This window comes from Arvicanthis niloticus, chromosome 1, assembly GCF_011762505.2.
Source record: "Arvicanthis niloticus isolate mArvNil1 chromosome 1, mArvNil1.pat.X, whole genome shotgun sequence".
NCBI classification, from domain to species: Eukaryota; Metazoa; Chordata; class Mammalia; order Rodentia; family Muridae; genus Arvicanthis; species Arvicanthis niloticus.
The window spans coordinates 116,885,938-116,905,952 of record NC_047658.1 but is presented as its reverse complement, the minus strand read 5'-3'; the positions used below and the strand labels follow the sequence as shown (position 1 = coordinate 116,905,952).

Sequence of the window (20,015 nt, the reverse complement as noted above, 5' to 3'; positions counted from 1 at the left end):
GAAGTTAGTGCCAGTGTACTCACACAGATAAACAAATCTTTGAAAAGAAAAATTTTGGGGGTGGGGGGGGGACATATAGCTCATTTGTAGAATGTTGGCCTAGCATATTAAGGGCCCTAGGTTCAATCCCAATGCCAGTTTTTAAAAGGAGGAGAAGGAAGAGGAGGAGGAGGAGGAAAAGGAAGAGGAAGAGGAAGAGGAAGAGGAAGAAGAGGTAGCAATTTGACCAGTGTGATGGTGAACATCTTTAATTCCAGCATTTGGGGCAAAGACAGTCAGATTTCTAAGAGTTCAAGGCCAGCCTGGTGTATATAGTTATATAGTGAATTACAGGCCAGCCAAGGATGCATACCAAGAGCTTGTCTTAAAAAAAAAAAAAAAAATACAGAGGGGGAGTGTTGAAACACTAGGTTTCTTGAATTGCCAGCAGGTGGCACTAAAATGTCATGGTGGAAATGGAAGTGGGGCGGGGCTTTAAGTGTAGGAGGGATTCTATGTAACCTGTTCCTTTTCAGGCTAGCTCCAGTCTGGTACTGGTAGAAAAGGTGGTATTCACAAAGCGACCTTATTCTCTCCTTACTTCTATGAGAAGGCCTTTGTTCCTGGGGTAAAGAGACTCCTTCAGGGTAGGAGTGGGTGCTGTGTTTGGGATGGACAGATGCTCATGTAACCACCCTCTCCCTTCTGGCTCATGTCATTTCCTCCATCCTATATATCCTGGGTTGGCAGATCTCTTTCTTCAGAGGCCTGCGGGACCCAGATTCCACCTGGACTTTATCCTCCTTCTTGCCCAGGTGTGCGCTGGACACTCTTCAAACCCAGTCATATTAGGGTGTAAGATTCTTCTTCCTGGTATGGAGGAATAGGACTCTAGACTTCCCAAAGCCATGACAGAGGTATAGTTTCTCACTTGCATGAGAAACTAGATCTGGTTCCTGGACATTACCTGTGGCAGCCTCTTCTGTGGTAACACTAATGTGTCAAGTGTTTTTTACCAGTTTGCCTCATCCCTCTAACACCTGCAAGGGGCTTGCCTCTCTTTTAGAGATGAAGACACTGAAGACAGGAGGAATGCCTAAGGTTATTTGGTGGGGGGCATGGCAGGACTACGGTGAGATCCCCAGGATGGGGAACAAGTGACAGGTGTGAGCTGCTGCTCCCATTGCTGGTCCTGATGCTGGTCCTACCCCCTCCTACCTTGATGTTCCATTGGCCCCAAAGCTTCATTCACTTCTTGCAGTGTTGCTCAGCTTCCTCAGCCCCTCCACCTCTGTACCCTTGACACAGGCAGGGCACTTATTTCTTAAGGGGGCTTAGGGCTGCAAGGGAGCACGGGCAAGCAAACAGCCCTCACCAGGATCTCAGTTGTCAACCTAGGGGGCTGTACTGGTGATACAGGGGTACAGGGTTTACATATGAGGATCATTCTCATATTGTTACATCTCCTGCAGCTTCTGGCCAGCTTCTCCTTGTCCGCCTAGTGAGCTATCCTTGCCCACGGTGTTGGAAGGTGCCATTCCATAGGTCGTGGGTGATGTGAGGGTGATTGAGACATTTGACACCCCATTGGCTACTAGGTTGATGCAACTGATTTGGCTGGCTAAATAGGTGTCTTCTTCCTCTATCATCTCTCCATAGTCCAAAGCTTGTACACTCAGTTCCAGATAGAGGCAGACCCTCTTTTAGTCAAGGGTATATATCAGGAGATGCACTCCCCAGCTAGAACTACCAAATAAGCTCTCAAGGTCCAAGTTTCTAGGAGTTCAGAAAGCTAAATGTATGGGGTGAATTCCCACTCCTTCTTCTGTAGGGATTTTTTAAAAAAGACTTATTTATTATGTATACAGCACTCTGCCTGCATGTATGCCTGCAGGTCAGAAGAGGGCACCAGATCTTATTATAGATGGTTGTGAGCTACCATGTGGTTGTTGGGAATTGAATTCAGGACCTCAGGAAGAGCAGCTTCACCTCTTAACCTCTGAGCCATCTCTCCAGCCCTTGCAGGGATTTTTTTTTTTGGGGGGGGGTCTCACCCAGGACCTCAGTTTTCTAGGATTTTTTTTTACCCCCCTCAAACTTTAACCTGTACCAGAATCACCTTGAGGCTGCTGGTTACAGATAGCTGGTTTCCCCTTTTAGTAAATCCGTGGTGACCCCAGAAATTTGCCTATATAAGTTTCCAGGTGCTGTCAATGTTTCTGGTTTGGGCCACTGTTAGCTTAGCAGGCTTTGTCTGGCTCCTCGGAATCTTGGCTAACCACTGGATTATCCAGCCTAGAAGAAAACCTTTGCTTGTCTGTGTACCCTGGAGCACACTAGATAATCTATACTAAGAATATGGTTTGTGGTGGAGGTCCTGGACCACACTCTATCCGTTAAGCCTCTAGAGGTGCTGGACACTGAGGACAACCATGTGGGTAGTCAGCCATGTCCCTTCTTATATCCATCCTCTTGTAAAAACATCCAACACCAAGGCTCTGGAGGGCTTTTGTGGCTGGCAGTATATCATGTAGGCTGTCATACATCATTGCTGGAGAATTAAGTATTCTGTGACTTCCTGGGAAAAGAATTGGCATTTTGTGCCTGATTACCCTGGGATTCTGCTCTGTGTGCTTTCTTCTGTTGTTTTCTTCTGAACTCTGACTTGACACTGACACTCTAGTGGCTTTGCAGAGTTCTGTATGTTTTCCCAGCAAATCATTGACATCAGGGCTGGAACTGGGACTCTCAGCTACTACTACACTTTGGTAAGCACTGTTTAGGACTGTGGGGTTAATCTCTTTGGGTTCCTTTTCATTAGGTTTCTGGGAACTTCCCTTCCCTGATGCTTTAGGTTGTGCCCCAGGGTTACCCTGATTGAATACTTTAGCCTGAGTGTCCTAGGTCTGTCATCCCCACAGTCTAGAGGTCAGGTGGTTGTAGACTATCTGGAAGCCTGGGTGTTGTTTCGTGATGTAATCCTAAATAATCCTCCTGGGTCTCTGGGTCTTAGTTTCCCCAGCTACAAATAGGAGTTTGGAAGAGTTCTGTTCTTCCTCGGTATGATAGGGCCCTAGAGCTGCTATGTACAGGATACATAGGGGTGTTTCACCTAGAGGTCAGGTCTGCCTGGTTTAGCACCACTCACCTGAGCCATGGACCCACAGGCTGTGCTGGGCCCCCAAGGCTTTAGTCGCTCTAGCCATTCAATGCTGTCCTTCCTGGATCCACCTTAAATGCTGCAGCTCACATTCTGCAGGAAGTTCTCACCCTTCCCTGTCCTTGCAGTTCTGGCCTCGGGGCCAAAACAGGGAGGAATTCCTTGTGGTGCCCACTGGTTATGTGGCTTTTATTCACAGACTCAGCGTATGCTGAGGATGGAAGAAAAGAACAGGGTCCAGGCAGGGCCTGGAGATTAGGGTGGCAGGGAGGCCATGCACGGATTGGATTGGGGAGTTTACAGAAGAGAATCTGCTGGCTAGGCCAGACCTGTGTGGGGCAAGGCTGGAGGCAGGCAGCATGCAGGAGGTCTGGCTAGATCTGTCCAGGGCAGATCCACCCAGGTAATGGCTGTGAGCCAGGAGGGAGGGACCGAGGTCACTTTGGGGCATGGAGAGAGGAGAATGGGTGTGGGACTGGATAGCAGGCACTTTACCCACTCCACCCCCGCCCCAACCCAGGGGGGAAAAAAAAAGGCAAAGAGGGCCGGTTAGGACACCTGACATCTGGTCCTGATGCTGCTTTGGGACTTAGTGTGTTTAACCAAGGTGGTCTCCTCTGGTGTCATTGTCCTGCTCACTCTTGGACATTTGCCTTGGAGGTGACCCACATAGGGATGACCTGGGGACATTTGTAGGGAGGTTGGACAATCCTGGAGAGTGTGCCTAGGGCCTACCTGGATGAGCTCTGCCTGTGCAGGGAGGGGATTTCCAGCCAGGGGTCACCACCTCCCTCCAGTTCCAAACTTTTCTCTCTGTGCTTGGTGTGATCTCCCACTTGTAGATGCATCGGGTGCTAGCCACACTGCAATTCAGGCCCCCTGCTGGGCCAAGGAAAACTGCACCTTTAAACTACTGGCCCGCCCTGCTGGCTCCTGACTTCCTGCCTAAACGCAAACAATCCAAAGCCCGGATCCTCCGGCTGGGCCCATTCCCACACAGCAGGGATCAGAAAAACCAGTTCCCCGGGTTTCACTCCCTGTCTGGGAATAGCAAAGTTTGGGAAGCTGGCAGAGTCTCTCTAGGCTGTCCAGGAAGGTGACCCAGGGGCCTGGGAAGCCAGGGGAGTCCTGAGCAGGGCTCTGGGGCTGAAGATGCAGCCCATTTTCCGGGACACTTTCCACCGGCCTCTCCCTGGAGCTGGGGTGGAAGGATGCAGGAGAAGGGGACCATTAGCATTGGCGGGAGGGGGTGCGGTGCACAGAGCCAGGGCGCTTGGGGATCTTGCGCCAGCGCCGCTTGTCCCAGCGGCAGAGCAACAGCAGGCGGAAAGTGTCCCGGAAGGCTTTGTTGCAGAGTGCGTAGCACATGGGGTTGACAGTGCTGTTGACGTAGCATAGCCAGTAGCCCAGCTCCCATAGGGTTTCGGGAACACAGTCCTTGCAGAAGGTAGACACCAGCACCATGATGTTATATGGTGTCCAGGTGAGGATGAAGGCCAGCAGGATGGCACTCAGGGTCCGAGCTGCCTTCTTCTCCTTGACCAGTGAGAAGGTCTTTCTCTTGGCCAGTTGTTCCTTCCCTCGGGGTTTTTGGCTCTTGCCTCCTCGGTCTCGGCCTTTCTTGGTGGGCCTCTTGACTGTATTTGGGGAGCTTTTGGGGGGCTGCTTGGTGGGTGCCTGTGCTTCAGGATCTACCATAGGCATCTTGATCACCACTTCTGAACCAGGCTCCTCACCTTCAGAGGATGTGAGGGACTCCATGGAGCCTTCGTCCTCTTCCTCTTCTTCCTTCCAGCTGTAGGCCTGCAGAAGCCTGGGTGCCCTGCAACAGCGACAGCAGCGGCCTGGAGGCGACTCAGGTGAACCCTCAGGCCCTGGCTGTGACCTCTCTGAGCTGCTGCTGCTGCCACCGCCTTTGCCTGGTGTCTCAGAGCCCTGTAGGGCTGCTAGCTCCCGGGCTCGGTTTTCTGTCTCCCGGTAGATGCGCCAGTACAGCGTACACATGACAGTGACAGGAAGGTAGAAGGCGGCCATGGCTGTGCCAAAAGTGATGATGGGTTGGGAGAGGAACTGGATGTAGCACTGCCCAGCCAGTACTGTCCGCTCCCCAACTAGGTATTGCCAGAAGAGGATGGCTGGGGCCCAGAGAACAAAGGAAACCAACCACGCTAGGCCAATCATCAGAGCTGCCCTGCGGGGAGTGCGTTTGGCTCGGTAGCTCAGGGGTCGGGTCACTGAGAAGTAACGGTCAAAGCTGATGAGCAGAAGATTCATGACAGAGGCGTTGCTGGCCACATAGTCCAGGGCCAGCCAGAGGTCACAGGCCAGTGTGCCCAGAGCCCAGTGGCCCATGAGCAGGTATGTGGTATAGAGGTTCATTGAGAAGGTGCCAATGATGAGGTCAGCACAGGCCAGGCTCAGCAGGAAGTAGTTGTTGACTGTCTTGAGCTCTGTGTTGACCTTGAAGGAGATGAGCACCAGCAGGTTTCCTGTCACTGTAGCCAGAGACAGGAGGCCTGTGGTGATCCCGATGAATGCCACTTGCCAGGGACCCTTTCCTGGTGCCAAGACAGTGATGTTGGGACTGACAGCAGGGGGCACTGAGGTGTTCATTGCAGCCAGGTGGAACGAAGGGGCAGCCCCTTCCTCCTGTCACAGGTTTTCCTCAGAGAAAGGGCATCACCTGAAAAGAGAGGACACGAGCTTTGGCTGGGCCACTGGGCACCTCTGGCAAGTCTGAGTGGAAGATACAGCCCCAGACCATTTAGAGTGCCAGGCTAGACAGCATCACCTCCAGGTATTGGCACCTACTCACAGTGGCTGACAATGTGCTTTCCAGTTACAAAGAGATTTACCAGTAGCATGGGGCAGTCTGGAAAGCCAGGGACCTAAGTCCTCACTGCAGCTTCCCCATTCAGACGCTGAGCCTCAGTTTCCTCATTGGAAAATTGCTACTAATTCCTGCCTTCAAAACATTTTCATTTATTTTTACTTTATGTGCATGAGTATTTTGTCTACGTGTATGTCTGTGTAAGCAGTGTTTGAGGAGGCCAGAAAAAGGACATCAGATCCCCTAGAACTGAGTTACAGACGTTGTGACTGCCTTGTGGGTTCTGGGAATTGAATCTGAGTTCTCTGGAAGAGGACACAGTGAGTTCTCCTACCTGCCAAGCCATCTCTCCAGGCCCTAATTCCTGTTTTCCTTAAAGTTCATGTGGAGAGGAATTGGGAGCGAAATTTTCCAAGTATTTTGCTCAACCTTATTAATGTCTTCATTTAAGAAGGACTTGCTACATGCCAGACACAGTGCTAAGCACCTAATCAAGTTATCTAATTTAACTGTCCTGCTCATCCTTAGCAGGAAGGTCCTCGGCACCCTTTCTTGTTAGAGGCAGTGGTGACCGAGCAGCTTCAACCTCTGCTATAGTGACAAGATGCCAAGTGCGATGAGAGCCCACTTCCTCCACTTGCTGTGCACGGGCTGCTCCAGTGTGAGTCTTTCATCAAAGAAAGGGGATGGCAAGAAGAAGAAGAAGCTCCAGAGAAAAGAAGAGCGTTGGGAGTGGTGGTCTACATCTGTAACCCTGCACTTGAGAGGTGTAAGCAAAAGGATCAGGAGGTTAAAGGTTAAAGTCATCCTCTGCTACTCAGTGAATCTGAGGATAACCTGGGCTACAATTGTGGGCAGAGTTGAGACAGGGGAATGTGTGTTTATGCCTGCACATTCTTCCGTGGATTGTATGTGAAGCAGGCCACAAGGATGATGAACTCAGCTTCCAATCAGGTGAGAGTCTGGCCCCAGATGGGGTGTGAGTGGCTCTTCTCCCTCTCTCTGGTCTGTTCCTGGGTCCCAGCTAAGAGTAGGGCAGCATGGGAGATAGGAGGATCCCCCAGACTTTTCTGGAATCTGGAGTCTTCCCCAGGTACTAAGATTGTGAAAAATGAAAGTCCAGGAGTCAGGGGAGACCTCCAGCCAAAGCCAAGGCAGAGTGAAGACTGAAGGTCCTACTGAACTAGAGCCCTACTGCTGTGTGATCTGGTGGGTCCTTTATTGTACCCCCATCTGTCTACTAAAGAAATTTAGGGTCTTCCTAGCCCAAAGCTGCGGCCTGTAGGATTGAACTGTTGGGAAGATTCTTCCAAGTCCTGGAGTTGTTTGAGGACTTGGTCTGTAACACAGAGGATAATGCTGTGTCTGCAATCATTGTATGACCTGGGGTGTGTGTGGCTGGGGCATCTCCTTAGCTCTTGGTGAACTGTCATTGAGATAGAGGTCTCAGAGCAGGGAAGAAGATCAGTGTGTGACAGCATGAGCAAGAAGGCCTGTGTGTGTGTCGTGTGTGCACGTGTGTCTGAGACACTTTACACCTGAAGGTGTATGTGTGACAGTGCAGATGAAGAGCATAGACTCCAGAGGTAGGCTGCCTGCACTCAACACTACACTTGATCTTAGCTAAAAGGCTGTAGGAGAAGTGGTAACGAACAATCGGGTATTGGTATTGCCTTGTTTGTTTGCTTTTTTTTTTAAAGACAGGGTTTGTCTGTATAGCAGCCCTGGCTGTCCTGGGACTTGCCTTGTAGACCAGGCTGGCTTCAAGCTCAGAGATCTACCTGGATCTGCCTCCCAAGTGCTGGGTTAAAAAGCGTGTGCCACCACACCAGGGTTTTTTTGTTTGTTTGTTTTTGTTTTTGTTTTTCGGGACAGGGTTTCTCTGTGTAGCCCTGGCTGTCCTGGAACTCACTCTGTAGACCAGGCTGGCATCGAACTCAGAAATCCACCTGCCTCTGCCTCCCAAGTGCTGGGATTAAAGGCGTGTGCCACCACTGCCCGGCTTGTTTGTTTGTTTTTGAGACAGGGTTTCATGTAGCCTAGACTGGCCTCAAAATTTCTATGTAATCAAGGATGCCTTTGAACTCCAGATGATCCTCCTCCTTGACTCCCTGTCCCAAGTGCTGGGATTGCAGGTAAGGCCAGTCTGGATTTGAATCCACACTTTGCCATTTATGTAACGTAAAACAACAACAACAACAATGACAACAATAACAATAAACCACCCATAGGATCTGGAGAGATGGCTCAGCAGTTAAGAGTGCTTACTGCTCTTCCGGAGTTCAGTTCCCTATACCCATATGACAGCTCACAAAGTGTCACATGCATATATTTGTAGGAAAATATCCATATTCATAAAATAAAAATGAATAAACAAATCCTAAAAAGTTAAATAATTCACCACAATACAACTCCCACACCTAAGGCCCAGAAGGGTTGTAAAAGGCAGGGCATCAGGAAGTTTGCTGTCTTACAGCAGTGCCTGAAGCTCGATCCATAACGACTCACCAACAGGACTGGCTAAACGCGGGCTGAATACGGACTACAGAACAGACATGCTAAAGCTCACCAGGCTTCAAAACTGCACAAGAACTACAGGCAACCAAGGACACTGAGAGTGGGAGAGAGTCTTCCTGAGGGAAGAGCATGCCAAACGGTTATCCAGTGTCAGTGGTCAGCCCTGAAAACACACATACAAGAGCAAGAGGGGTACATGGGAAGATTTGGAGGGAGGAGAGGGAAGGGAGAGATGCTGTGATCGTATTATCTTAAAAATGAAAGAAATCATTCAAAATAAAACATTAATTAATTAATTAATTAATTTATGACAGGGTCTCATGACAGGGTCTCATGACCCCGAGGTGGGGAATGACTTCAAACTTCTGATTCTACTTCTACCTCCCATGTGATAGGATTAAACTTGCACCACCATGTCTTATTTTATTGATTATTAGTTTACTATTATTATTTTCTTTTAAGTGATGAAATGCCTATAACCATAGTTTCTTCAACTGAGATGTAGGGATTGGCTAAGACCTTTAAGCTAATACCTCAAGGAATTGTTGAGAGGATTAAGTGAAGTTTTGAAAATCATGTGCTTAGAATGGCTCTTGATGTGAGCATTGGGTCCCCATAAATTCAGTCTGTATAGGAATGAGGGCTCCTTCCTGCTTAGGAGTGGCCACTTCTATTAAAAATCTCCCCTAGAGAGGGAAGAATAGTCTTAGCCAGGGGTGAATCCCCTGACAGGTTATCCAATACCAAGGAATCATCCTTGAAATCATATACGTACAAGTAATACTAAATGGACCGAGCAGGTTGTATTTATATATTTAGGCATATGTACATATATATGTAACTATATATGTAACAATAACAATTAAAAAGACGTCATGGTTTCAGAGGGAACAAATTCTGGAAAGGGAAGGACAAAAGGGAAGAGGGAAAATGATGTAATTGTATTTTAATAAAAAAAAAGTTAGGTTAGGTGTGTGGTACACAGCTTTAATTTTAGCACTTAGGGGGCAGAGGCAGTCAGATCTCTAGGAGTTCAAGGTTGGCTTGGTTTACATAGTGAGTTCCAGGACAACCAGTGCTACAATGAGAAACCTTGTCTTGAAAGAAAGAACAAAAGTAATCTATCTATCTATCTATCTATCTATCTATCTATCTATCATCTACCTATTTATCTACCTACCTACGTATCTGTCTCCTAGAGGGCTTGGGTACAGCTCTTGGTAACTCACTAAGCAGTAATAGGCCCTGAGTTTTATCCCTAGCACAGGGCCTCATATCTCTGATGATGCAATAGTGGTGACTGATGATAATGCTGCCTGTTGCTGTTGGACAGCTCACCCTATACATTTTCTTACTTAATCTCTCCGTGCGTGTGTGTAAGGAAGCAAACATGGGCCTTACCAAGCACTCTGCCATTGATCCTCAGACACAACTAATCTCTCTGCTCCCACCTCTTTTTTTTTTTTTTTTTTTTTTTGGCCACATTTTATGTAGTCTGGGCTTGCCTGGAACGCCAAGGAAAATCTTAAATGTTTGCTTCTCCATCTTCAGAGTGCTGGGATGAGAAGGCACTGGGTACCATGGTGCGGTTGGTGGGAGAGACCCCATGTTAGGAAAGCACTACAAATTGAACTGCTTCTTCAATCCCCATACTGAATCTCAGCAGGAAAACGACACAGGCACAAGTTTATAGATAAGGGAACTGAAAGAGACCCAAGCAAACAGCCAGAGAACCTGCAGAAGACCACATGGGAAATGTACATTCAGGACTGGACCACATTCTTTCCAGAGAAACTTCATTTATAAGAACCTACGACAGATGGCCTGGTTGGACACCAGTGGGAAGGGAGACCCTTGGGCCTGAGGGTGTTCAGTGTCCCGGTGTAGAGGTATGTTAGTGCGAGAAGACCAGAGTGGGTGGGTTGAGGGGAGCACCCTCACAGAGGCACAGGGGGACGGGGATAGGTAAGGGGGGTTCAGAAGGGAGGACCTAGAAAGGGGAAAACATTTGAAATGTAAATAAAGAAAATATCCAATAAAAAAGAAAGGATTAAAAAATAGAAGAAGAAGAACTTAAGACTAAACATTAAAAACCAGCCAAACAAAAATGCACAAAACCCCAAACAAACACAACAAAGGGACTGAACATCATTGGAGACTAATTCACCAATTTGAATTTTTAAAGTATTGTATTAAAACACAATTCAGCACCCACCTCCACACCCACCAGCATTGTGCTTTAAATTTAGGACTTTGCAGTTAAGCAAACACTTTGCCACTGAGCTACAGCCCCAGCTCCTGAGACAGTCTTGCTAATGTGTATCCAGGCCAGCTTTTGACTCACTGCGTAGCCTAGGTTGGCCTAGGATGCTCACAATTGAGCCTCTTTCCTTAGCCTCCTGAATGCTGGGATTAAAGGCATGAGATACCAGATCTTGTAAAATATGGTTTATCTTTATTGCCCAGTTTTGTCACACACCTAAGCTAAAGTCAAGCACTGGGTTAGAAGCTGGGATCAGGCCTTTCCTGGTAAGGCTGCTGGTGGCCATTATCTTGAGAATTTGCCCTGCATAGCTCATGTCTTTGGTTTTCTGAATTCAGGGTTGTTTAATGTCCATTGCTCAGAGGGAATAACTGAGGCCCAACAACATTGGATAGAAGGCATTACTAAAGTCTCCTTGTTCTTAAACTGTGTATAGTCCCCTATGTGTCAGTTCCACGTGCTTTTGGGCAGCAGAGCTGAGCAAAGATCTGTAAAGGGACTAGAGTAGAATCTCTGGTGATCAGAGAGACTGTACCCTCCCAACTGCAGAGGCCTCCTAGGGGCGTTGTATATCTTGACCACAAAATTTAAAGATGTCCCCAAACTTGATAGTAAATAAACTAATATTTTATATAACATGAAGAAATCAATGCAAATACAATCTATGATGAATAAAACATCTACGGCAGGATCCAGCCAGCCCTATACATGTGCCATCCCATTTCTTTAGCCCCCAAATCCCAAACCTGACCCTAGTTCCTAAATAAATAGTTTTTTATTTACAAAAAGAGCTAACTTGTAGTGTTGATTGATTGATTGACTGAGACAAAGTCTTACTATGTAGCCCAGGTTGGCCTCAAACTCAATTCCTAGCCCTAGTCTTCCATAGCCATGTGCCATCAAATTTGGTTTGTTATTTGATTTTTTAAAAAAGTTCCAGGCTAAGTGTGGTGGCACACTCCTATAACCCTGGTGCTCTAGAGGCAGAGTCAGGAGGATGTGGAGTTCAAGGACAACCTCATTTATGTAGCAAGTTTAAGGCTAGTCTGAGCTAAGTAAGACTCTGTCTTAAGAACAAAATCCAACAAAACAAATCAATAACAAAGCTGCATTATTATCTTTCTGGGTTATGAAGTTTTTTTTTTCCCGTCTCTGTCTCTATTTGTCTCTCTGTCTCTCATTTTCTTGTGCTGGGGACACAACCCAGAACCTTGTGCATGTGTTTTACCATTGAGTCACACCCTGTACCCCTGTGACCCTTCAAATTTTGCTCCAAGGTGGGTGCCTCATTTGACTTGCCCCAGGCTTGGCATCAGGACCCGGGACCCACAGGTCTTGAACTAGGCTCAGTGCTGTCCAGGTTTCCAATTGTTATCAGCACAATCTCATAACCTGTCATCCTCTTCCTGCCTTTCACTCCCCAGCTGATGAACGGGGTCGCAGACACACTGTTAATGACCTCTGCTGTTCTTCCTGACTCCCTGTCACAGCACCCTGAAAGGGGTGTCTGCCCCAGCTCTTCCCTGGTTCTTAATCTGCTTTTCTATATAAAGAAGGATTTGGACCATCCTTGCATCTCTGGGATCTGTGGAGGGTCCTGAATGCAACATGTCCAGATGCTGCACAGGGAGGACCCAAGACTCTGAAGTGTTGCTGAGGGCTCAGGTCCCTTCACTGGGAGCTGCAGGGACGGGACATCAACTCTGGGTGGGAACATGGTGACTGACTCTTGCCCATCCCAAGGTTCTCTTAGAGACTAGTGGTGACTGCCATGAATGACACAAGTGCTTTTATTTGATTTAATTTAATTTTTCTGTTGAGATGAGGTCTCATTACATAGCCCTGGATAGCCTAGAACTTACTATGTAAACCAGGCTAGTCTAGAGGTAAAGGCAGGAGGATGTGGAGTTCAAGGCCAACCTCATTTACACACTAAGTTTAAGGGTAGCCTGAGCTATGGGAGACTGTGCTTTAAAACAAATAACAAAACAGAACAAATCTCACAGAGATCCACCTGCCTCTCTGCCTTGGGATGCTAGGATTATAGATGCGAACCAACATGCCTGGCTAAAGCAAATACTTTTTTTAGTACAGGACACGGGAGAGAAGGGATCCTGTGCACTAGATACACGCTCTTCCCCATTTTCTGCTGAACTCTTTTATCTCTGTAGTACAGGTGAGGTATCTAAGGCTCAGAGGGCTGAGTGGCTCTCTCTTTTTTTTTTCCCCTTCACTTCTCTCTCTAACTCTGACCCCACTCACTCCAGCCCAAAGGTTTTTTATTTACTTATTATATGTAAGTACACTGTAGCTGTCTTCAGAGAGGGCATCAGATCTCATTATAGATGGTTGTGAGCTGGGATTTGAACTCATGACCTCCGGAGGAGCAGTCAGTGTTTTTAACCGCTGAGCCATCTCACCAGCTCCTGAGTGGCTTTCTGATGGTCCTACAAGAGGTAGTGGCATTGGGATTGTGACTTTAACTTTCCTCTTCAAGGCCTGTGTTCATTCTACTTGGCCCATTTCTCTGTGCCTCTGATGTTTGCCTCTCTCTGGGAATGTTTAAGGAGAAAAGGCAGAGGTTCTAGAGTTGGATTCTCAGCGTCCTTTGAACCTTCCACTTTCCTTGGAGATGCAGCTCCAACTGCTTAGGACTCTGCTTTTTCATTACAGTGAAGGCAGAAATAGTTAGAGTTTGCTAATCACCCACTGTAATCCTCGCTATGCCTGCCTTGGCAGGTCTTATCACCTCAGCCTCTCGAGTGTTTAGAAGATGCATCTATGCTACTAACCTTAACCAATTTGTTTTTATTTTCTCTTTTGTCCCCCCTCCCCTTTCCTGGACATTGAACTCAGGGGCTTACATATGCTAGATTTCTAGCTGTCTTTCTTATTTGTTTATTATTTATTTATTTATTTATTTATTTATTTATTTATTTATAGGATCTGATGCAATCTAGGCTAGCTTTGAGCTACCTGTGTACTGAGAATAACTTTGAATTTCTGATCCACCAGTCTCTGCTTCCCAGGTGCTGGTATGTGCCACCACACCCAGTGGGGTACTAGGGCTAAGCCCAGGAGCTTTTGCTTGCTAGGTGAGCAGACTGCCAATGAAACTACATTCTCAGCTAGTTTTTCATGTTGTTTTTTTTTAAAGTTTAAAATTTCTGGGTGTGGTAGAGCACGCCTTTAATTCCAGCACTGGGGAGGCAGAGGCAGGCAGATCTCAAAGTTTGAGGCCAGCCTGATCTATATAGAGTGAGCTCCAGGACAGTCAGGCTACACAGAGAAAACAGTAAAGGCCAGAAGAGGGTGTCTGATTCCTTGGAACTGTGAGCTACCTGATACGGGTATTAATAAGTGATTTAGTTTGAGGTCTCACTATTTAGCCCAAGATAGTCTTGAATTAACAGCAATCCTCCTGCTTCAGCCTTCTGAGTGCTGGGAGTATAGGTGTGTACCATCATGCCTGGCCTAACTTTTGTTTGTATGTATGTATGTATGTATGTATGTATGTATGTATATGCTGAGTTGTTTTCCCATTGCCTATGCCAGGTTGACTGGCCTGTAAACTTCTGGGGATTCTCCTGTCTCTGTTTTCCATATCCTTGTAGGAGCACCAGAATTGAAAGCAAGTGAAGATGCTTGCTTTTATGTAGGTTCCTAAGGTTTGAACTCAGGCCCTCATGCTTGCATGACAAGCATGTTCACTCATGGAGCCATCTCTCTTTAATTCTTTACTGGGATTTCACTATGTGTTGATGGTTATGGAGGATGGCAGTCATGAATTAGCTTGGTTTCTTATGATTTTAATCATCCTGGGGCTGAGAGAACAGGGTGTTGGGTTTAAGTAATGGATCCAAATGTTTTATGAAGTAGGAGCTCAGGGTTAGCTCTCTGATTAAAAACGCCTCCTATTAAACACTCACGGAGGGGCTGGAGACATAGTTCAATGGTTAAGAGCACTGGGTGCTCTTAGAGAGGACTGGGGTTCGAGTCCTAGAACCTATATGGTGCCTGACCACAATCTGTAACTCTAGTCCCTAGGGGAGTCAAGGCCCTCTTATGGCCTCCAGGGGCACTAGGCAGGTATGTGATGCACAGATGTACATACAGGCAAAACAGCCCACACATGGAAAATAAAAATATTATTTCATTTTACTTTTGAGACAGGGTTTATCTGTATAGCCCTGAATATCCTGGAACTCAGTCTAGGCTAGGCTGCCTCAAACTCAGAGATCCACCTGCCTCTGTCTTCCAAGTGCTGAGATTAAAGTCTTGTGGCCATACCTCCTGGTCTAATAAGTCTTAAACAAAACAGAAAAACCATTCACGGAGGAGCTGGGAGATAGGGCTTGTAGGGTAGGGCAGGGAGAAGCCTCATAAGTCAATCCTTAGCTTCAACCTTTGTCATGCTGACCTTAGGCAAGTCACCATAGCAACCTGAGAGCTCTTATGTCGGATGGGGCGGAGCTTCTAGTGTGAGTGTTTGTGTGTGAAGGCGTGTGTATTGCTGAATGAGACTAGGGATTGTGGTGTGAGCGCATAGTTTCGTGGGGATGAGTTGGGATCTTGGGGCTTTTCATGGTTTAGGTACAAGAAGGTGTTAAGAAATGCAGAGAGTGATTTTCTGCCCAGGACTTCAGCCTCCTGATGAAGACTGTTGGGAGCCTTTAATAATATTACTATTATTATCATAGCAACTGATATTTACCGGCTGCTTGAGTATACCAGACATGGCTCTACGAATTAGATGCATAATTTAATTTACTTGTTGTAACTCCTTGAGAATAGATTCTATTATCTCCGATTTGCAAAAAGAGGTGACTTTAAAGCTCCTCAGTGATGTACTCTGAGACCCATCTCTGGGAGCCCCTACCCTAAACGGCTAGTGATGGAGTGTATAGGGGAGGCTCAACGGTCTTTCCACTGATTTCCACTATCTTAGCCAAACCCTAGTTTGAATCAGCCAGCAGTCCTTGCTTTAGATTCTGGCCTGTGTATGTGTCATTTATCTGTGTGATGAATAATGACAGGGTGGGGGAGGGGAGATCTAGCCATAGCTGATGGAGAAGAAAGGTAGTAGCCTTGTTTGCTTCACTTATTGCTTGGTCTTAGGGCTTGTTACATAGTAATTGCTCAACAAATATTTGTGGAATAAACACATGAATGTATACCTGGAGAGGGAATACTCCTTAATGACTTCAGACTCTGGAAGTTGAAGATGAGACTATGGGGATCATGACCAGCTCTGGAGCAGAGTTTAGGGAGCCCTTGCTTTTATGACCCCTTACCCACCCACCAGGCCTCAGTTCTCTTGGGCAAGGGTGTGTCCGGCACGAGGGCATAGGAGAAAAATAAGCAAGAGCATCTTCATCTGTTTAGTGGTTCAAGAAAATCCTGCCTTATCGAGAGGCACAGGGAAGATAAGTGAGGCTCACAAATAGATGTGGAGTGGGGTGTGTGTGTGTGTAAGTTAATATGGGTTCCAGAGTTAAGGGATGAGATCAGAGTCTCTAATACAAGGCAGGCCAGACTGATGAGACTGATGACCGCCAGGGCTCTAAACCAATCCCTAGGGACTGAGGATCTGGCTGGTGAAAGGAAGAGAGAAAGAAAGGAACCACTCGGGGAGCCAGAAGGAGGGTGGGGGAGAAGGATTCCTGAACACTAGACTTTCCTGAGCCTGGTCAGGGAGTGAGAGAGGAGGCAGAGGATGACGGCATGCTGGGGAAGATTTAAGAAGGAGGCGTGGAGCCATCTTGTTATTCTGGGGCTAGAAGCTGTCAGAAAAATCTGGCTGGGGCAGAGATAACACTAGGGAGAAGGTGGTCTTCAGAGAGGGTTGTGGGATTGGGCCCCTGGGACCTTATGTATGCAGTAGATGGACAGTCCTGGCCAAGGCTTTTGATTCTTCCCTTCTTTGGGGGCTAGTAGCCAGCCTTTCTGGGTAGACCCCAGTAGGTTAACTTTTCTCTTCAGGTGGCTCTTGGTTCATTAAAGGTTCACAACACTCCCACCCATGATCCCCTGGCCCTGGAAACAAGGACGTAAATAAATGGAATGGCTCTCATGTTTTAAAGCTCAAGCTACTACTGAGAGTGCCAGCTAACCTATCGGAGGTCAGCGGTCATCAGTTAAATGTTCCATAAATACACTGCTGATCTGAAGGAGGGGCATCTGTTGAAGGACCATGGCCAAATTTGCTCACCAGTGGTGGACCTTGACTAGTTGACCATCTTTAGCCAGGTTGTGAAGAGCCTGGCTGTTAGCAGGTTGCAACCTAGACCTTGCTCTGCAAGTGTGGCATCAGCCATTCTGGCCCACTCATCCTCTTCCCTGCATGCCCTCAGATCCTCACTCCTTGTATTCCTCCCCCCCCTTTCCTTTCTTCTCTCTCTCTCTCCCTCCCTCCCCCATTCTTCTAGTCATCACCATGGCATCACAGCCGAGCAGAAACTCAGCTCAATTCACCCACCTCTTCTCTGCCTGCCTGCTTGGGAACCCAAGCTCCTGCCTCACAAAGCTTGCTACACCCTTCCCTTTCCCATCATATCCTCTCACGTCCTGTTCATGGAGGAGGTAGCACAGCATTATTGGGACATCTCTGCCTAGACCTTCCTGGACACTTAGAATTTCCTATCGCTCTTCAAGATCCACCAAATCCAAAGCTACCAGTCCAGCAGGGAAGTCAGAATGATACTTTGTAGCCCCGTTCCACGGTCTCCTCCTTTTATGTGTCTCAACGGCTTTCCTGGCTTGCCTAGTAGCTGAGGTCAGGGGGTAGAGAGCTTTCCTTGGGCAGCTCATGGAGTAGCTGGTTACTCTGAGACAGGGGACTGGCTGTTGGAGACTGGCTGCTGGAGACTGCTAGCCAGTAAGGCAGGGGTCACTGTGCCAATGGGATGGAGCTGCAGATAGATGTGCACTGTAAGAAGAACTGAACCCCTCTCCGCTGACGCTAAGAACCCCTAAGGTATACAGGTCTACATGAGCCAACTGCCCCTTCTCCAGACTCCTGTCCTAGAGGTGGCAACTGCAAGAACTAGAGCCTCTGGCTTCAACTCCTCCTAACTGGAGTCGGGGGACACACATGTGTGCATTAGTGCCCTTGTATTGCCTGCAACCTGCTGTCTGCAAGCCAAAGATACTAAAAACACAGGGAGGGCCCTCGGGGTCCCCATGCATGCCAGGACCACATTGTCTGGGCGGTATGGCTATCTGTGTGCTTATTTGTCTCCAGAGAGCACTGGGGCTCTTTGCCTGGTCTCCTGCTGGCTTCTGGCCCAACACCCACCTTGGCATCCAGCTTGTCCATCTGGCCAGCAGCCTTATTCAATCCATCTTGGGGGCCTGAAGGTGGATAGGGAGGTGGGATTCAGGGTTTTCTGAAGGAAGAGAGAAGGAGGCTCTGGGACTGGTGTCCCCAAAAGTATGTACATGGGGTCACTCTTCAACTGGGTGCTCGTGGCCAGGGCTGCCTTCCCCTTCTGCCTTTAGGGTGCTGGGGGATCTGCTCACCACATGGCCATCTAATCTCTTCTGGAGTCTAGGTTGAGTTTCCTAAGAAGGTCTTTACCTCTTTTGCCAACTAAAGCTTAGAAAAACATCAGATGAATCCACTGAAAAGCAGCAGACAAGGTGTTTGTGGCAGCCAATGCCCACTGCTATGGAACCCTCTTGGCCTCTAGACCCCTCCCTGGCCACCTCCCCTTTCAAGAATCCACCCCCATTCCTGTCTCATCCTTGTCCCTGCCCTGTCTCAGAGGACCCCGATGCTTCTGCACCCAGCTCAACACAGCCCCTCCCAAACCCTCCCAAATGTACTCACCATGGAACCGGAGAGGGGTCTGTAGGGTCCTCAGCTTCACTGCTTCTCTGGGGGCCTGCAGTGTCTCCTGGGACCCAAACACCTGGCTCCCGGGGGGAGCTGCGCCCTGTGCTGGCAGCCGGAGAGGCACAGCCAGTGATTGGCATGTCCCACCCCCTGGCACGCCAGCCTTGGGGGGGGAGGGAGGAAGGGAAAGAGAGGGAGGGAGGAAAGAAAGGGAGGGGGAGCAGGAGGGAAGCCTCAGGCAGCATCTGGGGTTGGACTAAGTCCTGGAGTGTGCCCCCCCTCATCCACAAGGGCACCCACTTTGAGCCTTGAGAGGGAGGAGGCAGGACATGAGGAAAGAGAGCCCAGGAAAGCTAAAAGTCCAAGAGGAGAGAGAAGGCGGATACAGGGAGACAAACACCCACACCCACTGCACACAGGCTGGCGGCACACACACACACACACACACACACACACACACCCTCACAAAGGCACACTCTGTTTCCTGGGCGCCTTCCCCCACCCAACCGGAAAGCCCCCAACTCCTGTGTACCATGTCCCAACACACATGCCCTGACATACACGCCCCGTTATTCACATGTCTGCTTTCCTTGCAAACCCTCCCCCCATGAACATGCCCACGCTCCCACCCACCCACCCAGCCACACACCCTGCTCTTCCTCCCCGCTGTGAGAGAGCTAGATTCCTTCTGTTTGAAAATGACACATTGGGCCTCACGTGAGAGGTTCCAACTTGGAACAGACCCAGAGGGCTGGCTCACCCACCCTGGGACTGAGTGACATGCCCACATGCTGGGCAGTGCGCTCTAGTGTATGGGAAGCCCTGGTGTGAGGGTATATGGGTGTCTGGTTTGTGGGGAAGTTGGGGGATTTGTGTTTGTTCTATATGCTGTCCAGCATGTGTGCATCCCTGTGTGCTCATGTCATTATGCAGTCTGCATAAATTCAGGTGTGACCCTGTCAATCTGGAGCCAGAACGCATGTGGGAGCGTGTGTCTGTGCTCAGTGTATATCTGAGTGTTGCCCAACTGTGGAATTGGCTAATTTTGACAATCGAGGTAGCATTTACCTCCCTGCCTGCTCCACCCCCAGCTTCCCCTTGGAAGACAGACAGACAGGCAGACAGACAGCTCTCCTCCCAGCTTGTCAAACTCTGTCTCCCCCGACTCCCACTCTAGGTTCACAGGTGTGTACCTGGGGAGGATGAGCCACTCTCTCAGCCTACAGTTTGACCCTCATCCCTCCCCCAGGCCGGTTTGGATTTCTGTGTAGTTTCCTCGGAGACAGAGACACCCCCAAGGGGCTTTGTCATTGGGACCTGCATCCAGCAACGCCCCAATAGACTTCCTGGAGAGCTGACCACAGAGAAGAATTGGAAACACTAAAATCTCCTGTGTGTTTTGCCCCATGGGCTGTGATGAAGCCCTGGG

General features: G+C 48.4%; 1 protein-coding gene across 3 annotated transcripts; it reads right to left on the bottom strand.

Moving 5' to 3' along the window:
* Nucleotides 1-237: 237 nt before the first annotated feature.
* Chrm1 (cholinergic receptor muscarinic 1) lies at nt 238-19,112 on the bottom strand. 3 transcript variants are annotated; one of them, XM_076916710.1, is made up of 3 exons: nt 18,581-19,112; nt 18,047-18,137; nt 238-5,822 (listed from the first exon to the last, which is right to left on the bottom strand). In XM_076916710.1, the coding sequence occupies exon 3, from the start codon at nt 5,750-5,752 to the stop codon at nt 4,370-4,372; it is 1,383 nt and encodes a 460-aa protein (XP_076772825.1). In that variant the 5' UTR covers nt 5,753-5,822; nt 18,047-18,137; nt 18,581-19,112; the 3' UTR covers nt 238-4,369. The 3 variants fall into 3 exon arrangements, with proteins under 3 accessions (XP_076772825.1, XP_076772831.1, XP_034374895.1); XM_076916716.1 differs by having other exon boundaries at nt 18,047-18,102; XM_034519004.2 differs by lacking the exon at nt 18,047-18,137.
* Nucleotides 19,113-20,015: the final 903 nt, after the last annotated feature.

Bases quoted from the DNA above. Each gene is read 5' to 3' on its own strand.
- Chrm1 (XM_076916710.1), bottom strand. From the start codon at position 5,752: ATGAACACCTCAGTGCCCCCTGCTGTCAGTCCCAACATCACTGTCTTG.